This window comes from Manis javanica, chromosome 6 (genome assembly GCF_040802235.1).
Source record: "Manis javanica isolate MJ-LG chromosome 6, MJ_LKY, whole genome shotgun sequence".
In the NCBI taxonomy this organism is placed as follows: Eukaryota; Metazoa; Chordata; class Mammalia; order Pholidota; family Manidae; genus Manis; species Manis javanica.
The window spans coordinates 88828360-88845868 of record NC_133161.1 but is presented as its reverse complement, the minus strand read 5'-3'; the positions used below and the strand labels follow the sequence as shown (position 1 = coordinate 88845868).

General features: G+C 37.7%; 1 protein-coding gene across 5 annotated transcripts in view; it reads left to right on the top strand.

Annotated features, from left to right (window-relative positions):
• Window positions 1–17509, top strand: part of PUS7 (pseudouridine synthase 7) — a 123829-nt gene that overhangs the window by 68261 nt on the left and 38059 nt on the right. For all 5 annotated transcript variants that reach the window (XR_012132373.1, XR_012132374.1, XM_073239002.1 and 2 more), the window contains 6 exons: window positions 1095–1223; window positions 1879–2004; window positions 12045–12106; window positions 12987–13147; window positions 14120–14246; window positions 15478–15579. Coding sequence is in view for 3 of the 5 variants with exons in the window: in XM_073239002.1 (XP_073095103.1) it covers window positions 1095–1223; window positions 1879–2004; window positions 12045–12106; window positions 12987–13147; window positions 14120–14246; window positions 15478–15579 (707 nt within the window). In the remaining 2 variants the exon portion in view is untranslated. The remainder of the gene's footprint in view (window positions 1–1094; window positions 1224–1878; window positions 2005–12044; window positions 12107–12986; window positions 13148–14119; window positions 14247–15477; window positions 15580–17509) is intronic.

The following is a 17509-nucleotide window of genomic DNA, read 5'->3' as shown; positions in this document are numbered from 1 at the left end:
CAATAGCCAAGACATGGAAGCAACCTAAGTGTCCATCAATAGATGAATGGATAAAGAAGATGTGGTACATGTACACAATGGAATATTTTTCATCCATAAGAAGAAAACAAATCCTACCATTTGCAACAACATGGATGGAGCTACAGGGTATTATGCTCAGAAATAAGCCAGGCAGAGAAAGACAAGTGCCAAATAATTTCACTCATTTGTGGAGTATAACAACAAAGCAAAATTGAAGAAACAAAACAGCAGCAGACTCACAGCCTCCAAGGAGGGACTAGCGTTTACCAAAGGGAAGAGATTGGGAGGGGTGCGTGGGGAGGCAGGGAGAAGGAATTAAGGGGCATTATGATTAGTACACATAGTATAGGTAGGTCATGGGAAAGGCAGTATAGTGCGGAGAAGACAAATAACAACTCTATAGCATCTTACTACACTGATGAACAGTGATTGCAGTGCAGTGGGGGGGGAGGACTTGGTAATATGGGTGAATGTTGAAAACACAATATTGTTCATTTGCAGCCTTCATAATAAGATTGTATATTAGTGATTCTTTAAAAAAAGAAAAAAAGAATGGGAAGAAATTAAGAGTTAGTTGTTCATAGGGTTTTTTCAGGAAATGAAACTGAATTGTTTCCTTATCTCTGTACTTCTCTGTATTTTTCCAAGTTTCTGATATGACATGACAGTATTTTTCTGACATACGAAATTGACTTTTTTAAGTGCTTAATAACAATCTTTATAATCATATGTAATTGTTCTCTGCTATCACTTCCTTTCTTCCTCCTCACAAAAGTAGAAACTTCCAAATACTATTGTTATATTGCTTGTCAGTATATAGATAACAGGAGGCTTCAAGAATATAAATAACAGCCCAGGTCACACCTATCCAATAGGAACAGGTGTCATTGTGCAGGAGGAACAATAGATAAGTTCGCCCACCCTACCTGCTGCTTCTCTTTTCCTGTCATCACAGCTTGGCACAGTCCTGTTGCAGCTGCCGTTTTCTGTAATAAGGTGTCCTGGACCTTTTCAGTTGGCAATTTGTCACTGTGCTCTTTCTGCTCCTTTTTAATTTTGTGTGTTTTTTTTAGAATAACTGCACAAAGGCTTGCCCACTTGAACAAGTGCTTGATGAACTTTAAGCTAGGGAATTTCAGCTATCAGAAAAACCCTCTGAAGTTGGGAGAGCTGCAAGGCAATCACTTCACTGTTGTTCTCAGGTAAAGAACGGCGGGGCAGGGAGGAGCGCGGACCAGAAGGGGCTTGCCGGGTTACCTCTAGTCGGTTCAGAGCAGTTGTTAATCCAGATGAGCTGGTACCAACAGGGAGGCAGCAAGGGAAGGCAGAGCAGGGCCTGGACTAGGAGAGCAAATACTGCTGTAGTGTTTGTGCCAACATACCCAGGCCTCCAAAAACCCAGCGCCACCTTTGGAAAACAGCAGTCTCCTTCAAATACTGTGTTTAAAGACAGCTTGTGATTCCACTTCTTGGTAGTACCTAGAATAAGTAAGTTCATAGACACGGAAAGCAGAATAGGGGTTACCTGGGCTAGGGAGGGGGAGGATGGAGAGTTATTGTTGGGTGCAGAGTTTCAGTTTGGGAAGATGAAAGTTTAAGTCCTGGTGAAGGTTGCACAACATTGTGAATATACTTAATGCCACCATATTGCATACCTAAAAATGGCTACAGTGGCCGATTTAATGTTATTTCTATTTACCATGGTTTTTAAAAAAAGACAAAAGGCCTAAGAGGTAGAGAAAAAGCTTCAGTGGACAAGGGCAAGGCCTGGGAACCAGGCTGTGTTGTGCGTTGCGTTCATGATCTGCACCCCTGACCGACTAAATCATTTCCTCTGGATAACTTGGGCCCCTACAGAAATATAACAGGAACTGATGACCAAGTGCAGCAAGCCATGAATTCTCTCAAGGAGATTGGATTTATTAACTACTACGGAATGCAAAGATTTGGAACTACAGCTGTCCCCACATATCAAGTTGGGAGGTTTGTATTTAATATCTTAACATTTGTCTAAAAGAGTGCCCTCATTTTAAAAAGCATGGTTTTCTGTTGGTGTGGTTTTTGATTGTTTCTAGATTTCCTCCTGTGTGAGCCAGATGAATCAGTGTGTCGCATCCTTTTGGATGACCAGCTGATCCACAGCCTCCTTCAGAAACTCTGTTCTGTTTTAAGATAATACATGCATGAGTTTTAAAAAGAAAAAATCAGTGGTCAAAAGGATACAACCTGAAAAGTATATTTTTCTCCCATCTGATAGCCTATCCAAGGTTTCTCTCTCTTCTTTTTTTTACAGGTAAGTCTTGGCTAAGTGAGTGCCAGCAGTAAGCAGTTGAGTAACTCAGACCTCGAAACCCTGAGGGAGATGATGCAGTTTATGATCTAACCAGTGCTTCTCAGTTTATTAAACTTGGACCTGCTCTTCCTCCACCCTTTAATCAAAGTGGTCTAAGATGTAAACAGCAAAGTAACTTTTATTTTCAGGACTCTCTGATTGACTTTTAGTAGTAGGAAATCCCTCTAGGGTAAGCTTGAGTGGGAATCCCATCAGTAAATACTTGGTTTCATCTACTTATGCTGTCCTGGTGTCAAGCAGAGACTGTGTCACATACAATCATTATTCACGTGGGAGTTAGACTGTGAACATTATGAATTGAATGTGATTAGAGAGATTATTTAGTTCATAGTTTTCCTTGTGTTTCAAACCCTGCATTTTAGCAAAGATGTATTTAAGCTTAGGGAGGTCTACCGGAGGTCACAAGCTGGTCAGCTGTAGTCCTGGGAACAGAGGAGTTTCCTTAACTTCCATTTCATGGTTTCAGTAGCTGACTACATGATGTTACATTTGTTCATGCGTTTTTTTAAAAGTACAAAATGATAAAAAATCCATCATGTAGTATTTACTCCTTTAAGGCTGTGCCATTGTAAAGGTTAAAAGCTTCAGACAGCAGAGTCAGACTTAAGTTCTAAACCTCAGATTACTCATCTGTAAAATGGAGTTGATAATACCAACCTCACAGGGTAGTGAAAATGAAGTGAGATGATGTTTATGCAGCACCTATTTCTGTGCCTTGAATATAGTAGGTAAGCTAAATAAGTATAAAGTAACATTTTAAAATTAAAGCAAATTAGAGAAAAAATGGTTGCCAAGAAAAAAAGGATAGTAACTAATAATCACTGTTATTAGATAATAAAAGATAATGTTTTCAATCTTGCTAATTGTCAAGGGGCACTGCATAAAGATAGTGAAGTTTTTAATTGTATTATGGGACAGAAAATGTAACAGAAGGCTCTATCAGCCTTTGAGTTTGTAATTAATTTGGCAGACAAACAGTCATCAGACTATAAATTTTGTGTTCCCAAGATAATGTAAATTACTAATGAAAACGAGATCAGATTTTATCCAGGAACAAAAACTCCATAGTATGTGCTGAGTATATAGTCAGTATACAGTCCATTCAGAATTCCAAACCAACAGCCCCCACCAAAGGAGTATATTTCCTACCTACAAAGCAGCCTGCTATTTCCACCATAGGACCTCCTAAGGAGAAAAAGAAACCCTCAATTTATAATTTAAAGATGGAAGAATGACTTGTATCCAAAATATTTAAAGAACTGTTACAACTTAAAAACAAAAAGACAAATAGCCTAATCTAAAAACAGGCAAAGGATCTGAATAGACATTTCTCCAAAGAATATAAACTGATGGCCAATAAGTGTGCAAAAAGATGCTTGACATCATTAGGGAACCATTAGTCATTAGGGAAAATGATTCCAACCACTTCATACCCGTTATGATGACTAAAATAAAAAAAAAAAGACAGTAACAAGCATTGGTGAGGATGTGGAGAAATTGGAACCTTCATGCACTGCTGGTGGGATTGTAAAGTGGTACAGATATTTTGCAAAAGAGTTGGACTATTCCATAAAAGATTAAATATAAATATAGAGTTACCATATGACGTAGCTACCTAGCTATTGCATTCCAAAGTACATACTCAAGAGAATTAAAAACATATGTCCATACAAAAATTTTCACCAGTGTTCATAGCAGCCAAAAATTGGACACACCCCTGATATCCATTAACTGGTAAGTGGATGAAATGTGGTATATCCAAACAATGGTATATTATTCAACAGTAAAAGAAGTATTGTTGATACATGTACAATATGGATAAACCTTGAAAACATTATACTAAGTTTATATGAAAGAAGCCAATCATAAAAGACTGCATAGCATATGATTTCAAAGTGTCCAGATTTGACAAATCTATAGAGACAAAGATTACTAGTGGTTGCCTAGTCTGGGGTAGGGGTAATGAGAGCTACTGCTGATGGGTATAGGGTTTCTTTTCAGAGAGATAAAAATGTTCTAAAACTGGTAGTGTGGTTTTACACAATTCTGTGAGTGTACTAAATTTTTGAATTGTGCACTTTAAATGGGTGAAATATTTGGTATGTGAATATATACCTCAGTAGAGCTGTTTTTAAAAAACAAACTGGAAGAAATCCTTGCATATATGGTAAAATAATTTTGAACAAGGGTGACAAGACCATTCAATGGGGAAAGGACAATCAAAAAATTGTGCTGGGGAAACTGGATATACACATGCAAAAAAAATGAACTTGGATCCTTACCTTACAACATATACAGAAATTAACTCAGTGAATCAAAGATGTAAATGTAAGAGCTACAACTATAAAATTAAATGAAAACATAGGAAGAAAACTTCTAATGAAATCGCCAAAGATTTGATTGTCAGTGATTTCTTAGATGTAACACCAAAAGCATAGGCAACAAAAGAAAAAATAGCTAAGTTCATCAAAATAAAAAATATTTTAGTGTGAAGGACATTATCAAAAGAATGAAAATGCAATCCACAGAATGAGAGGCACTATTTGCAAGTCAATATCTGATAACAGATTGACATCCAAAATACATAAAGAACTCCTACAACCTAACAACAAAAAATGACCTACTTTAAAAATGGGCAAAGAACTTGAGTAGACCATTCTCCAAAGATGATATACAAATGACTAACAATTCATTGTGCCTGAAAAGATGCTCAACATCACTAATCAGTAGGGAAATCCAAATTAAAACCATTAGGATAGCTATTATCCAAAATACAAAAAATAACAAGTGTTGGTGAGGATGTGAGAAAGTAGAACCCTTGTATGTTCCTGGTGGGAATATAAAATGATACAGCCATTGTGGAAAATTATACGGTGACTCCTCAAAAAATTAAACAAAATTACCATGTGATCCAGTAATTGCATTTCTGGGTATATACTCAATAGAAGTAAAAACACACTCAACAGATATTTATACATGATGTTTATAAGAGCATTAGTCACAGTAGCCGAAAGGTGAAAGCAATCAAGTTTCCAATAAGAGATGAATAGATAAACAAAATGTGGTACATAGATAATAATGCAGTATCATTCAGCTTTAAAAAGGGAGGAAATTTTAACACATGCTGCAACATGAGTAAACCTTGAACATTTTCATGCTAAATGAAATAAGCCAGTTAACAAAAGACGAATATTGTATAATTTCTCTTGTATGAGGTTCCTAGAATAGTCAGATTCACAGAGTGGCATAGTGGTTTCCAAGAGCTGGGGGTAGGGGGAAAGTGGGGAGATAGTGTTTAATGTGGAGAGTTTCCATTGCAGAAGATTAAAAAGTTCTGGAGGCAGATTGTTCTGATGGTTATATAACAATGAAACTTTTTAATGCCACAAACTGCACACTTTAAAATAGCAAAATGATTCATTTATTGTTATGGATGCTTTACACAATTTCTTAAAAGGCAGAAGAAGGAAAGATAATGTAAGGAGAGTAGAAAACATTTTAATGGTAGTGGGCAGTTGGGATGGCCTGTTGTAAACCTGATATATCTTTTAAATGGCAGTGTGTACTGAGCCTTCGTGTGTGTGGTAACATCTTAAAGTTGTTGAGAAGTCCTGTAATTAAGAAACTTTTTAATATATTGCACCAGGTGTTTGCAAACTTTTCTGTAAGGGACCAGATAGTCAATATTTTGGGCTTGGTGGGCCAGAGAGTGTCTGTAGCAGCTACTCAGCTCTGCTGTTAGCACCAGAGCAGCCCCACACAATATGTAAAGACACCAGTGCAGCTGTCTTCCAATAAAACTATTTACAAAATCAGATGGCCGGCCAGATAAAGGATTTGGGGCCTATCTGTCTTTTCTGTGATATTTGACAGACCAGTGCCTTGTCCTGACTTAATCACATCCTCTACTGAGGCTGAGGACCTAGCCAGCTAAGTACTCTGTCAACAGGAGGATTTTAAAGACTGGTAAAGAGAGGCTTGTTGCAGACTGCAGGGTGACCACCAATATGAAATCTGTTAATGTAATTCATTGCATCAGTAGATAAAAACTCCATATGATCTCATCAACAGTTACCAAGTAACAGTAACCTCGCGAAGGGGGTAAGATACAAGCCGCAGCCCGGCAGGACCCGAGCACCCCTCACCCCAGCTCCCTGGCAGGAGGAGAGGAGTCAGAGCTGGGAGAGAGAGGGAGCCCAGGACTGCTAAACACCCAGCCCTAGCCCTCTGCACTGGAGCACAGACACACAGTGCGAGGAGAGCGGGACACTAGGGAAACAGGACAGTAAAACCTGCGAGCGGTTCCCCACAGCTGGCACCCCTGGGAGAAAAGAAAAGCGAGTGCTTTTTGAAAGTCTTAAAGAGACAGGGGCCTCACAGCTGGAAGGAAACGTCCCAGAGCACACAGCCTAGCAGCTGGGAGTCCCAGGGAACTCCAGGCACCCTAACCTCCTAGACGGCAGTACAGCTCTGAGACCCCTCACAACGATAAACAGCCCCCCTCCAGTTCCCCTCTGGGGACCTGCCATAGCAGAGCAGCAGCCTGAGGCTGACCATGCCCACAGCAAGGGAGCTTCCTCCAGAGCGGCCAGGCAAGAAACAGAGACCCAGTCTACACGCAACTGCCCAACACAAGCCGCTAGGGGTTGCGTTGTCCTAGGAAAGAAAGGCCAGGAGAAAGTGGAAAGGATCTTGGTTCTCCCAGCTGACAGATGAGCCAACAGCATACTACACTATCAACATGAAAAGGCAGAAAAATTTGATCCAGACCAGACTAACCCAGACATCCTTCACATCCTCCCCTGAGAAGGAATCTGGGGAGATAGATTTAACCAATCTTCCTAGAAAAGAATTCAAAGTAAAAGTCATAACCATGCTGATGGACTTGCAGAGAAATATGCAAGAGCTAAGGAGGGAGAATACAGAAATAAAACAATCTCTGGAAGGAATTCAAAGCAGAATGGACGAGATACAAGAGACCATTAATGGACTATAAAACAGAACAGGAATGCAGAGAAACTGAGGCAGAGAGAGATAAAAGGATCTCCAGGAATGAAAGAATATTAAGAGAACTGTGTGACTAATCAAAATGGAACAATATTCGCACTACAGGAGTACCAGAAGAAGAAGAAAATGAAAAAGGGATAGAAAATGTCTTTGATGAAATAATTGCTGAAAACTTCCCTAAACTGGGGGAGGAAATGGCCTCTCGACAACGGAAGCACACAGAACTCCCATGACAAGGGACCCAAGGAGAGCAACACCAAGACACATAATAATTAAAATGGCAAAGATCAAAGACAAGGACAGAGTAATAAAGGCAGCCAGAGAGAGAGAAAAGGTCACCTACAAAGGAAAACCCATCAGACTTTCATCAGACTTCGCAACAGAAACCTTACAGGCCGGAAGAGAATGGCAAGATATATTTAGTACAATGAAACAGAAGGGCCTTGAACCAAGAATACTGTATCCAGCACAATTATCATTCATATATGAAGGAGGTATTAAACAATTCCAAAACAAGCAAAAGTTGAGGGAATTTGCCTCCCACAAACCACTTCTACAGGGTATTTTAGGGGGACTGCTCTAGATGGGAGCACTCCTTAAAAGAGGACAGAACAAAACATCCAACATATGAAGAATGGAGGAGGAGGAGGAATAAGAAGGGAGAGAAATAAAGAATCATCAGACTGTGTTTATAATAGTTCAGCAAGCGAGTTAAGTTAGTAAGATAGTAAAGAAGCAAACCTTGAACCTTTGGTAACCACGAATCTAAAACCTGCAGTGGCAATAAGTACATATCTTTCAATAATTACCCTAAATGTAAATGGACTGAATACACCAATCAAAAGACACAGAGTAATAGAATGGATAAAAAAACAAGATCCATCTATATGCTGCTTACAAGTGACTCACCTCAAACTCAAAGACATATACAGACTAAAAGTCAATGGATGGAAAAAGATATTTCATGCAAACAAAAGGGAGAAAAAAGCAGGTGTTGCAGTACAAGTATCAGACAAAATAGACTTCAAAACAAAGAAAGTAATGATATAAAGAAGGACATTACATAATGATAAAGGGCTCAGTCCAACAAGAGGATATAACCATTATAAACATATATGCACCCAATACAGGAGCACCAACATATGTGCAACAAATACTAACAGAATTAAAGGAGGAAATAGAATGCAATGCATTCATTTTTGGAGACTTCAACACACCACTCACTCCAAAGGACAGATCCACAAGACAGAAAATAAGTAAGGACACAGAGGCACTGAACAACACACTAGAACTGATGGACCTAATAGACATCTATAGAACTCTACATCCAAAAACAACAGGGTACACATTCTTCTCAAGTGCACATGGAACATTCTCCAGAATAGACCACATACTAGGCCACAAAAAGAGCCTCAGTAAATTCAAAAAGATTGAAATCCTACCAACCAACCTTTAAGACCACAAAGGTATAAAACTAGAAATAAATTGTACAAAGAAAGCAAAAAAGGCTCACAAACACATGGAGGCCTAACAACATGCTCCTAAATAATCAATGGATCAATGACCAAATTAAAATGGGGATCCAGCAATATATGGAAACAAATGACAACAACACAAAGCCCCAAGTTCTGTGGGAGGCAGCAAAAGCAGTTTTAAGAGGAAAGTATATAGCAATCCAGGCAAATTTAAAGAAGGAAGAACAATCCCAAATGAATAGTCTAACGTCACAATTACCGAAATTGGAAAAAGAAGAACAAATGCGGCCTAAAGTCAGCAGAAGAAGGGACATAATAAAGATCAGAGAAGAAATAAATAAAATTGAGAAGAATAAAACAATAGAAAAAATCAATTTTTTCTGGTTCTTTGAGAAAATAAACAAAATAGATAAGCCTCTAGCCAGACTTGGAGAAAAAGAGAGTCAACACACATTAACAATCAGAAACAAAAAAGGAAAAATTAGGATGGACCCCACAGAAATACAAAGAATTATTAGAGAATACTATGAAAACCTGTATGCTAACAAGCTGGAAAACCTAGGAAAAATGGACAACTTCCTAGAAAAATACAACCTTCCAAGGCTGACCCAGAAAGAAACAGAAAATCTAAAGACCAATTACCAGTAATGAAATTGAATCGGTAATCAAAAAACTACCCAAGAACAAAACCCCCAGGCCAGATGGATTTACCTTGGAATTTTATGAGACATACAGAGAAGGCATAATACCCATTCTCCTGAAAGTTTTCCAAAAAATAGAAGAGGAGGGAATACTCCCAAACTCATTCTATGAAGCCAACATCACCCTAATACCAAAACCAGGTAAAGACCCAACGAAAAAAGAAAACTACAGACCAATATCCCTGATGAACATAGATGCAAAAATACTCAAGAAAATATTAGTAAACCGAATTCAAAAATACATCAAAAGGATCATACACCATGACCAAGTGGGATTCATCCCAGGGATGCAAGGATGGTACAACATTCGAAAGTTCATCAACATCATCCACCACATCAACAAAAAAAAGACAAACACTACACAATCATCTCCATAGATGCTGAAAAAGCATTCGACAAAATTCAACATCCATTCATGATAAAAACTCTCAACAAAATTGGTATAGAGGGAAAGTACCTCAACATAATAAAGGCCATATATGATAAACCCACAGCTAGCATCATACTGAACAGCGAGATGCTGAAACCTTTTCCTCTGTGATTGGGAACAAGACAGTAATGCCCACTCTCCCCACTGCTATTGAACATAGTATTGGAGGTCCTAGCCACAGCAATTAGACAAAACAAAGAAATACCAGGAATCCAGATTGGTAAAGAAGAAGTCAAACTGTCACTGTTTGCAGATGACATGATATTGTACATAAAAAACCCCAAAAGACTCCACTCCAAAACTACTAGAACTAATACCGGAATTCAGCAAAGTTGCAGGATACAAAATTAAGACAGAGAAATCTGTGGCGTTCCTATACACTAACAATGAACTAATAGAGAAATCAGGAAAACAATTCCATGCACAATAGCATCAAAAAGAATAAAATACCTAGGAATAAACCAAACAAGGAAGAAAGACTGATACCCTGAAAACAATAAGACACTCATAAGAGAAATTAAAGAGGACACTAACAAATGGAAACTCATCCCATGCTCCTGGCTAGGAAGAATTAATATTCCACTTCTAGGAATTTACCGTTATAATGTAGCAGCCCCGTTTGAAAAAGATAGATGCACCCCTGTGTTTATCGCAGCACTATTTACAACAGCAAAGAAATGGAAACCACCTAAATGTCCATAATAGATGAATGGATAAAGAAGTCGTACATATACACAATGGAATATTATTTAGCCATAAGAAGAAAAGAAATCCTACCATTTGCAACAACATGGATGGAGCTAGAGGGTATTATGCTCAGTAAAATAAGCCAGGTCGAGAAAAACAAGTACCAAATGATTTCACTCATACGTGGAGCATAAGAACAAAGAAAAAGTGAAGGAAGAAATCAGCAGCAGAATCACGGAACCCATGAGTGGACTAACAGTTACCAAAGGTAAAGGTACTGGGGATGATGGGTGGGAATGGGGGATAAGGGTGGGGAAAAAGAAAGGGGGCATTACAATGAGCATGTATAGTATTGGGGGTGGTAAAGGATGGACTGTGCAACAGAAAAGATAGGTAGGTGGTGATTATGCAGCATATTGCTATGCTGATGGACAGTGACTGTAGTGTGGTTTTGGGGAGGGACTTGGTGAGGGGGGAAGCCTGGTAATCATAGTGTTCTTCATGTAATTGTAGAATAATGATACCAAAATTAAAAATATATATATCCCATATAGATCAACTTTAAAATGAGAAATAAGAGCCATAGTTAACTAGAAAAGCAAAAATTAATAGGAGAGATTTCTGTATTCTTATGGTAGTGTAGGTCTTTCTAAGCATGACTCCGAGACCAGAAATCCCAACTGGAAAATATTTTCAGATACCATACCAAAATACAGGTTTTCATGGCAAAAGATAATATAATAAAAATTAAAGGAAAAATTGCATACACATATAGATGCATCAAAAAAATCTTGAGAAATATAAATCATTAACTTTAATTTCTCAGAGGGAACCTCATGTACTGTTTTTACAGTAATATGTAACTTAAAATCAGCAAAAATGTATTTCCTTTTTTGCAAGAATAATAGAGAAGGATAAATTAATTCTATTCATTTGCCTAGGCAAGAAGATAATTTAACACTGGGGAGGAAATGTTTGAGAATTTCAAGATAAGTTTTGGTACATAAAGATTTTAGTTCGATTTATTCATGTAATACCATGTATAACAACTCAAAGCATGACTAGGTAGCATTTATACTATTATACCATTCTAAAACTGAAATGATATTAAATATGGGTAAACATTAACTTTTTATCTTTTTTAAGTTCCTTTGGCCTTTTTTTTTGTCTTTTAGAAAACATTATACTACAGACCATTGACATATTTCATGCCTGCCTTTCCTTTGGCATTTAATTTGAAATCTATGTCATATTAGTTTTAAGCTTACTTTTAATAAAATCATTAATATGATTTGTTGACTCCACAGATTTGAGCATATAAAATTCATCTTAATGCAAATCAAGTAAAATAATTGCTGTTTGATTTTTAGAGCTATACTACAAAATTCCTGGGCTGAAGTCATGGATTTAATATTGAAACCCCGTTCTGGAGGTGAGAATAAATTAATGTTAAGAAAAAAATAGAACACATGGTTAGATATTCATGGAATTCCTTTGAATATAAGTATATGAAAGGTATGTGAATGAAATTCTGGGTGGTAGGAAATTGGGCTAGTGATTTCAGAATTTTTAAAAATTATATTTGCAGTAAAATAAGTGTAATTTTGTATTTTTTCACAACTTTTATGTACATGTTTGAGATTAATCACTTATATCCTGTTTTCAGCTCTTTAGCTCATCTAATTCATAGATGAATACATTGATTTACTTTTCTCCATGCACTACTAAACCCCTGAACAAATTCACTTGAGGTTAATTTTTTAAAGCATGTAATAATAGAATATAAAAGCTGGCAAAACGTGTTGAAGAGTTTTAGTGTGAAGAGTTTATTAAAAACTTCCCAGAAGTATTTCTGAAGTTCTAAGTTACGAAAAGGATTTAGGTACTACTTTACACATTACCAAAACAGTTATGTGCATTTTGGGTATTTATTCACCTACAAATTTTAAAAAGATAAAAATTGTCTAGTTTTAAGGAAAGTAACCCATTAAATTTGACAATGCAGTGGGAAAAGAGAAGGAAGAGGGCACTACCAAAGTTTTTCTTTTGTTGTATCGGCTGTGATTATGAACAGTAATGAGCTTTAAAATCCTGGGTGGTTTGTAGCATGTTGACAAAGCCTCGCAGTTCTGTAAATTTTCTACATTGCCCATTTTTACACTTGCTAATGGTTGGTTATTCTCAGGTGACCAGAAGCTTTACTGAGGACCTCTATTATAAGTGGCATTTTGTAATTTTGTGATCTCTATGATACGTGTTAAGGAAATCTGTCTGTTGGATAAATTGTTTAATCATAGATTTTTCCCCTGCAGCTGAAAAGGGGTACTTGGTTAAATGCAGGGAAGAATGGGCCAAGACCAAGGACCCAGCCGCTGCCCTCAGAAAACTACCTGTCAGAAGGTGTGTGGAAGGGCAGCTGCTTCGAGGACTTTCAAAATATGGAATGAAGAATATAGTCTCTGCATTTGGCATAGTGAGTGTGGTTTGTGAAGTCAGGCAAATGACTCTAGGTGGTTTAATGCTTTTTAAATTGTATCTCTTAATATTTTACTAAATTTTGAAAGAGCAGAAGGTAAACAGAGGTCCCCTTTGAGACCTCTGAGAAGTGTATCACCTGAGTGTTCCTTGCTCAGTCCTTGGTGGTAGGGGAGAATGGTGGGTGTGGGCATTGTTAGCAACAATTAACACTGAGGGCATGAGAAAAGCATTAATGTGCAGAATGTTATCTACAAGGAAATTTAAATTAATTATCTTGATATTTGAGAAATTCAGAGGCCATCATAGAGTTTATTTCTTGATCATTCTCCAGCATCAGAAGTGTAACCTGCCTCAATAGAAGGGTTGCATCCTAAGTGGTCTGAACGGCCACTTTTTAGTTTAGTTTCTTCATGGGAGCTCAAGATGGGGTACCACCTTGGCAAGGATAGCCTGTATTAGTACTGGGATATCTATAATCCAGAAGAGACTGAAGTTTAGCTCTTTACAGTCTTGTTTACTCTTCCCCAGATGTACAAAAAAGCAGAATTCTTCCTGCATGAAATCAGTTGTCAGTGTATCATTTAGGTTTCTCCTTCCCTAGAATTACGAGATTCTCCCTCCCTAGAATTTAAAAATAAAATTCCTTGAATTTGAAGTATACATCTTTGATTTGGGGTATGAATTGTTAGCATTTGCTGTATTTGCTTGAGTATATACACTGTGGATATAAAACAGGAGCTGCTCCAGCTGTTGCTGATTGTGGACACCCCTTAATCTGGGGCTCCATCTCTAAAATTAGTGCTGCCTGTCAATCATTATTTCTGTAGGCTAATAGAAAAACAAGATTCAAGGTGTGAGTTTCTTATACTAGGGTTGCCACTAAACAAGTGAATGTCTTGGAAAGTACAGTACTTTGAATATTCAGAATATGTATTCTTTCCTTGCCTGTTATTTGCTTTCCCTTCAGATACCAAGAAATAATCGCTTAATGTATATTCATAGCTATCAAAGCTATGTGTGGAACAACATGGTAAGCAAGAGAATAGAAGAGTATGGATTGAAACCTGTTGCCGGAGACCTGGTTCTCAAAGGAGGTAAAAAGGCAGGCACCATCATTATTCATCCAAGCTAGTTACTGGTTTAGTTATGTGACACTACTGCTTAAAATCCAGCCAGGCTACCAGTTAAGAGAGAGATGTCTTGTAAGTTTGAAATGGAGGAACGTTGTAAGCTCAGACTGACAAGTTTGGATCTATATATTTAATGAAAAATAGCTGATTTGAGTGTGCCTGACTCTTTGTGGGCCTCTTTTTTTCCCTCCTAGAATAAGATTTGGACTTAATATTGCCTAAAATCCCTTTACAAACTTTAACCTGGGTCTGGTAAATACTTTTCGACCCTTTTGGATATACTTCAGCTTCTTGGCTGTTGTCAGTTTCTTCAAGTGACCACTGGATTGGAGCCCACGTTACATATGGACCATTGTCTAGTTGACATTTAGTACACACTCCATGCCCAAAATGTTCATAAAACATGCAAATAGTCTCATCTGCTGTGGAGCCCTGAGTATGTGGCAGGCCTTGTGCTAAGCCCTTTACCAGCGTGTTCCAGCTTAACGCTCCCAGTCTTGCTGTGACAGATTGTCTCCCTTCCGTAGATGAGGTGTAGTTACTTGATCAGGAGTCCACAGCTAGTTAAGAAGAAAAGGCTGGGATTCAGATTCAAGTCTGTCTTCCAAAGCCCATGTTCTGGCCTATCTGGCTCCCTTCTGCTGTCTGAAGACAGCCTGCTTATCTGCAGGTGTGCATAATAATAAGGTTTTGAATTTGTTCAGCAATTTTTAAATTTTTTTCCTGATATAATATTTTTTCATCATCCAGTGTTGATCACATCCAGTATTTTAATGCCCCATGTGCTACCACATTAAGTCCTGTAAATTACAGGCTGCTTTTTAAAAATGTTTTATTTTTATTTTACTATTTATTCTTTTAGCAAAATGCCTTCATTCATTATAGCTTTACAAATAATATTTCTTAGTGTTTAATAAGGAACTGATTTTTAAAAGCAAGCATTCCCCAGAAATGGGGGTGCACCTGACAAATAAATGTTTTCTAACTTAACACTTTTTCTAAATCCATGGTTTTTATTCCTTGGGTAGAGTGGAAAATACAGAAAGGTATATATTCTGACTTGGTTTCTGTAAGCTTTGTAGGCCACTAAACCCATACCAACATACCTGACTGCTTAGATATGTATAATTTTAGAAGATTGAGCTCGTGAAAATACTGCCAATTTTTCTTAATTTAGTCATTTGTGAATTTGCAGCCACAGCCACCTATATTGAGGAAGATGATGTTAAGGACTACTCCATCCATGATGTGGTAATGCCCTTGCCTGGTTTCGATGTTATCTACCCAAAGCATAAAAGTAAGTTCCCTGGATGGGGAAAATTATTAAAACAGAGTCTTAACATAATTAAGCCCCTGGCAGTCAAGAATAGAAGAAAGGGAGAAAAAAATCAGTACTTTAAATAGAATTTTAGAACTTCGATTTCCATCAGACTTGAAAAATGCTTAAATTTCAAATGTATATAAACCATGTTTACTTCCGAAAGTCTCCCAGAAAGGAATGCATTTAGGTGGATAATTTAAGAAACAGGTGGTGGTAGCAGTCACCTTGGCATTGTTACTAGTGTTGTTACCATTGGCATTATTCAAGTTTCTGAAATTCACTAAATCTTAGGACAGGAAGAGCTTGGGAAGAGTCATTGTGGAAGTGAATGGATTCTGCTTAAACACTGCTTTCTTTCCCCTTTTTTAAAAAAAGAAAATCATATAAGGAGTATCTGCTCTGTGTGTTTTAAAAGTCAACAAGCACAAAAGTTTATAAAATGAAAAGTTAGAATTCCCTACCTTTATTTCCCATGCTCCAGAGGTTTAAGAATTACTTCTTGTAACTAATTCTTCTTAAGAATTACTTCTGTTACCCTCATGAATGCCATGGTTGGGGTTGTTAGGGGAATTAGAATTTTATTGTTCAAGGATTTAGAAATTGAAAAAAAAAAAGAAAATAGCTCTGAGCAGGGGACCAACTTGGTGGAACTGAATCTGGAAGTTTACTGCTAGGCAGGGCTGGTCTGAGAGATGTATATTCCTGTTAAAACATCTTTTCTCTCAAGAGTCTAGAATTAATTTATTTATCAGTATTCTATTATTTGAAACTTTACTGCATATAGAATGATTAGGATTAACACCCTTCTTTGGTAATGCAAATATTTAGGAAAGAGTTAAGTAGTCATGTGCCACTTACATGTTGGTTAATTGAATTGAATTGCTGTGCTCTAGAATATGTAGGTGAGGCTGACTTCCCTGAGAAGCAGAAGGAAGAAGGAGTAAGAGAGGTGGACAAGGGAGGGAGTGTGGTTTGCCTGCTGTGGGTAGCTGGTGCTGTGAAGAGCCCCTGAGCAGAACCAGGAACTAGCCAGAAGAAAGACCCTAGGATGCTCACAGCCATGCTTGCCCTCTTTTCAAGAAAGAAAGAAACGTATTTTCCTCTTTTATGTTCCTCTTAGGATCAGAAATTTGGGCTAGTACCAATTAAAACACAAACTGAGCACAGTCTTTGACAAAGCTTTTCGTGCAACCTTGTGGCCAAGCCAGGTACTCACAGACTGGAAGGGTGGTGGCTCAGCATGTGGCTTCCATGATACACATGTACTTGGCGTTCACCAGTGCTCCATGTAGGCAGCCCTGTTGTCCTTACAAGTGTGTTGTGAGGAAGTCTTCCCTTGACCCTAGTCTACACAACATTTTTATGAATACCCTGGATAAAGAAATCTATCATATTTGTAAATAATATAACCCAAAATAGTTAATTATATGAAAAAAATTAAAGTATTTTAAAAAAACTGCATCAGGCATTTAATAGGGTTAAATGTAAATTCTCATACTAATGTTCAATGATCTAATGTATAAATGGAAAAGGCCCAGTTAGATTGTAGTCTACATAAAAATATCTAGATTTATAGTTGAGCCTAAGCCTGTCACCCCAAGCCCAATATATCGAGGTTTGGTGGGAAATACAGAAAAGTTGAAGGAGGAACAGTTGACGGAACCATTGTTTGGCCTAGAGAAGATAAGGCTTAAAGGTCCAATACTTCTGAACACGTGGAAGAGAGAAGTAGTCTGCCATGCTCCAAAACAGTCAGTAGAGGTTATAAGGAGACAGATTTCAGCTTAGAAGAGGAAGGACTTTCCTTCCTCTTAATTGCATGCCTCACGAAGAGGCATGTCTCTGTTGGGTGTTACATAAAAAAGATGGCATGTCAGGTGTGAGGCTAAGCCAGACGGCCTTCCCA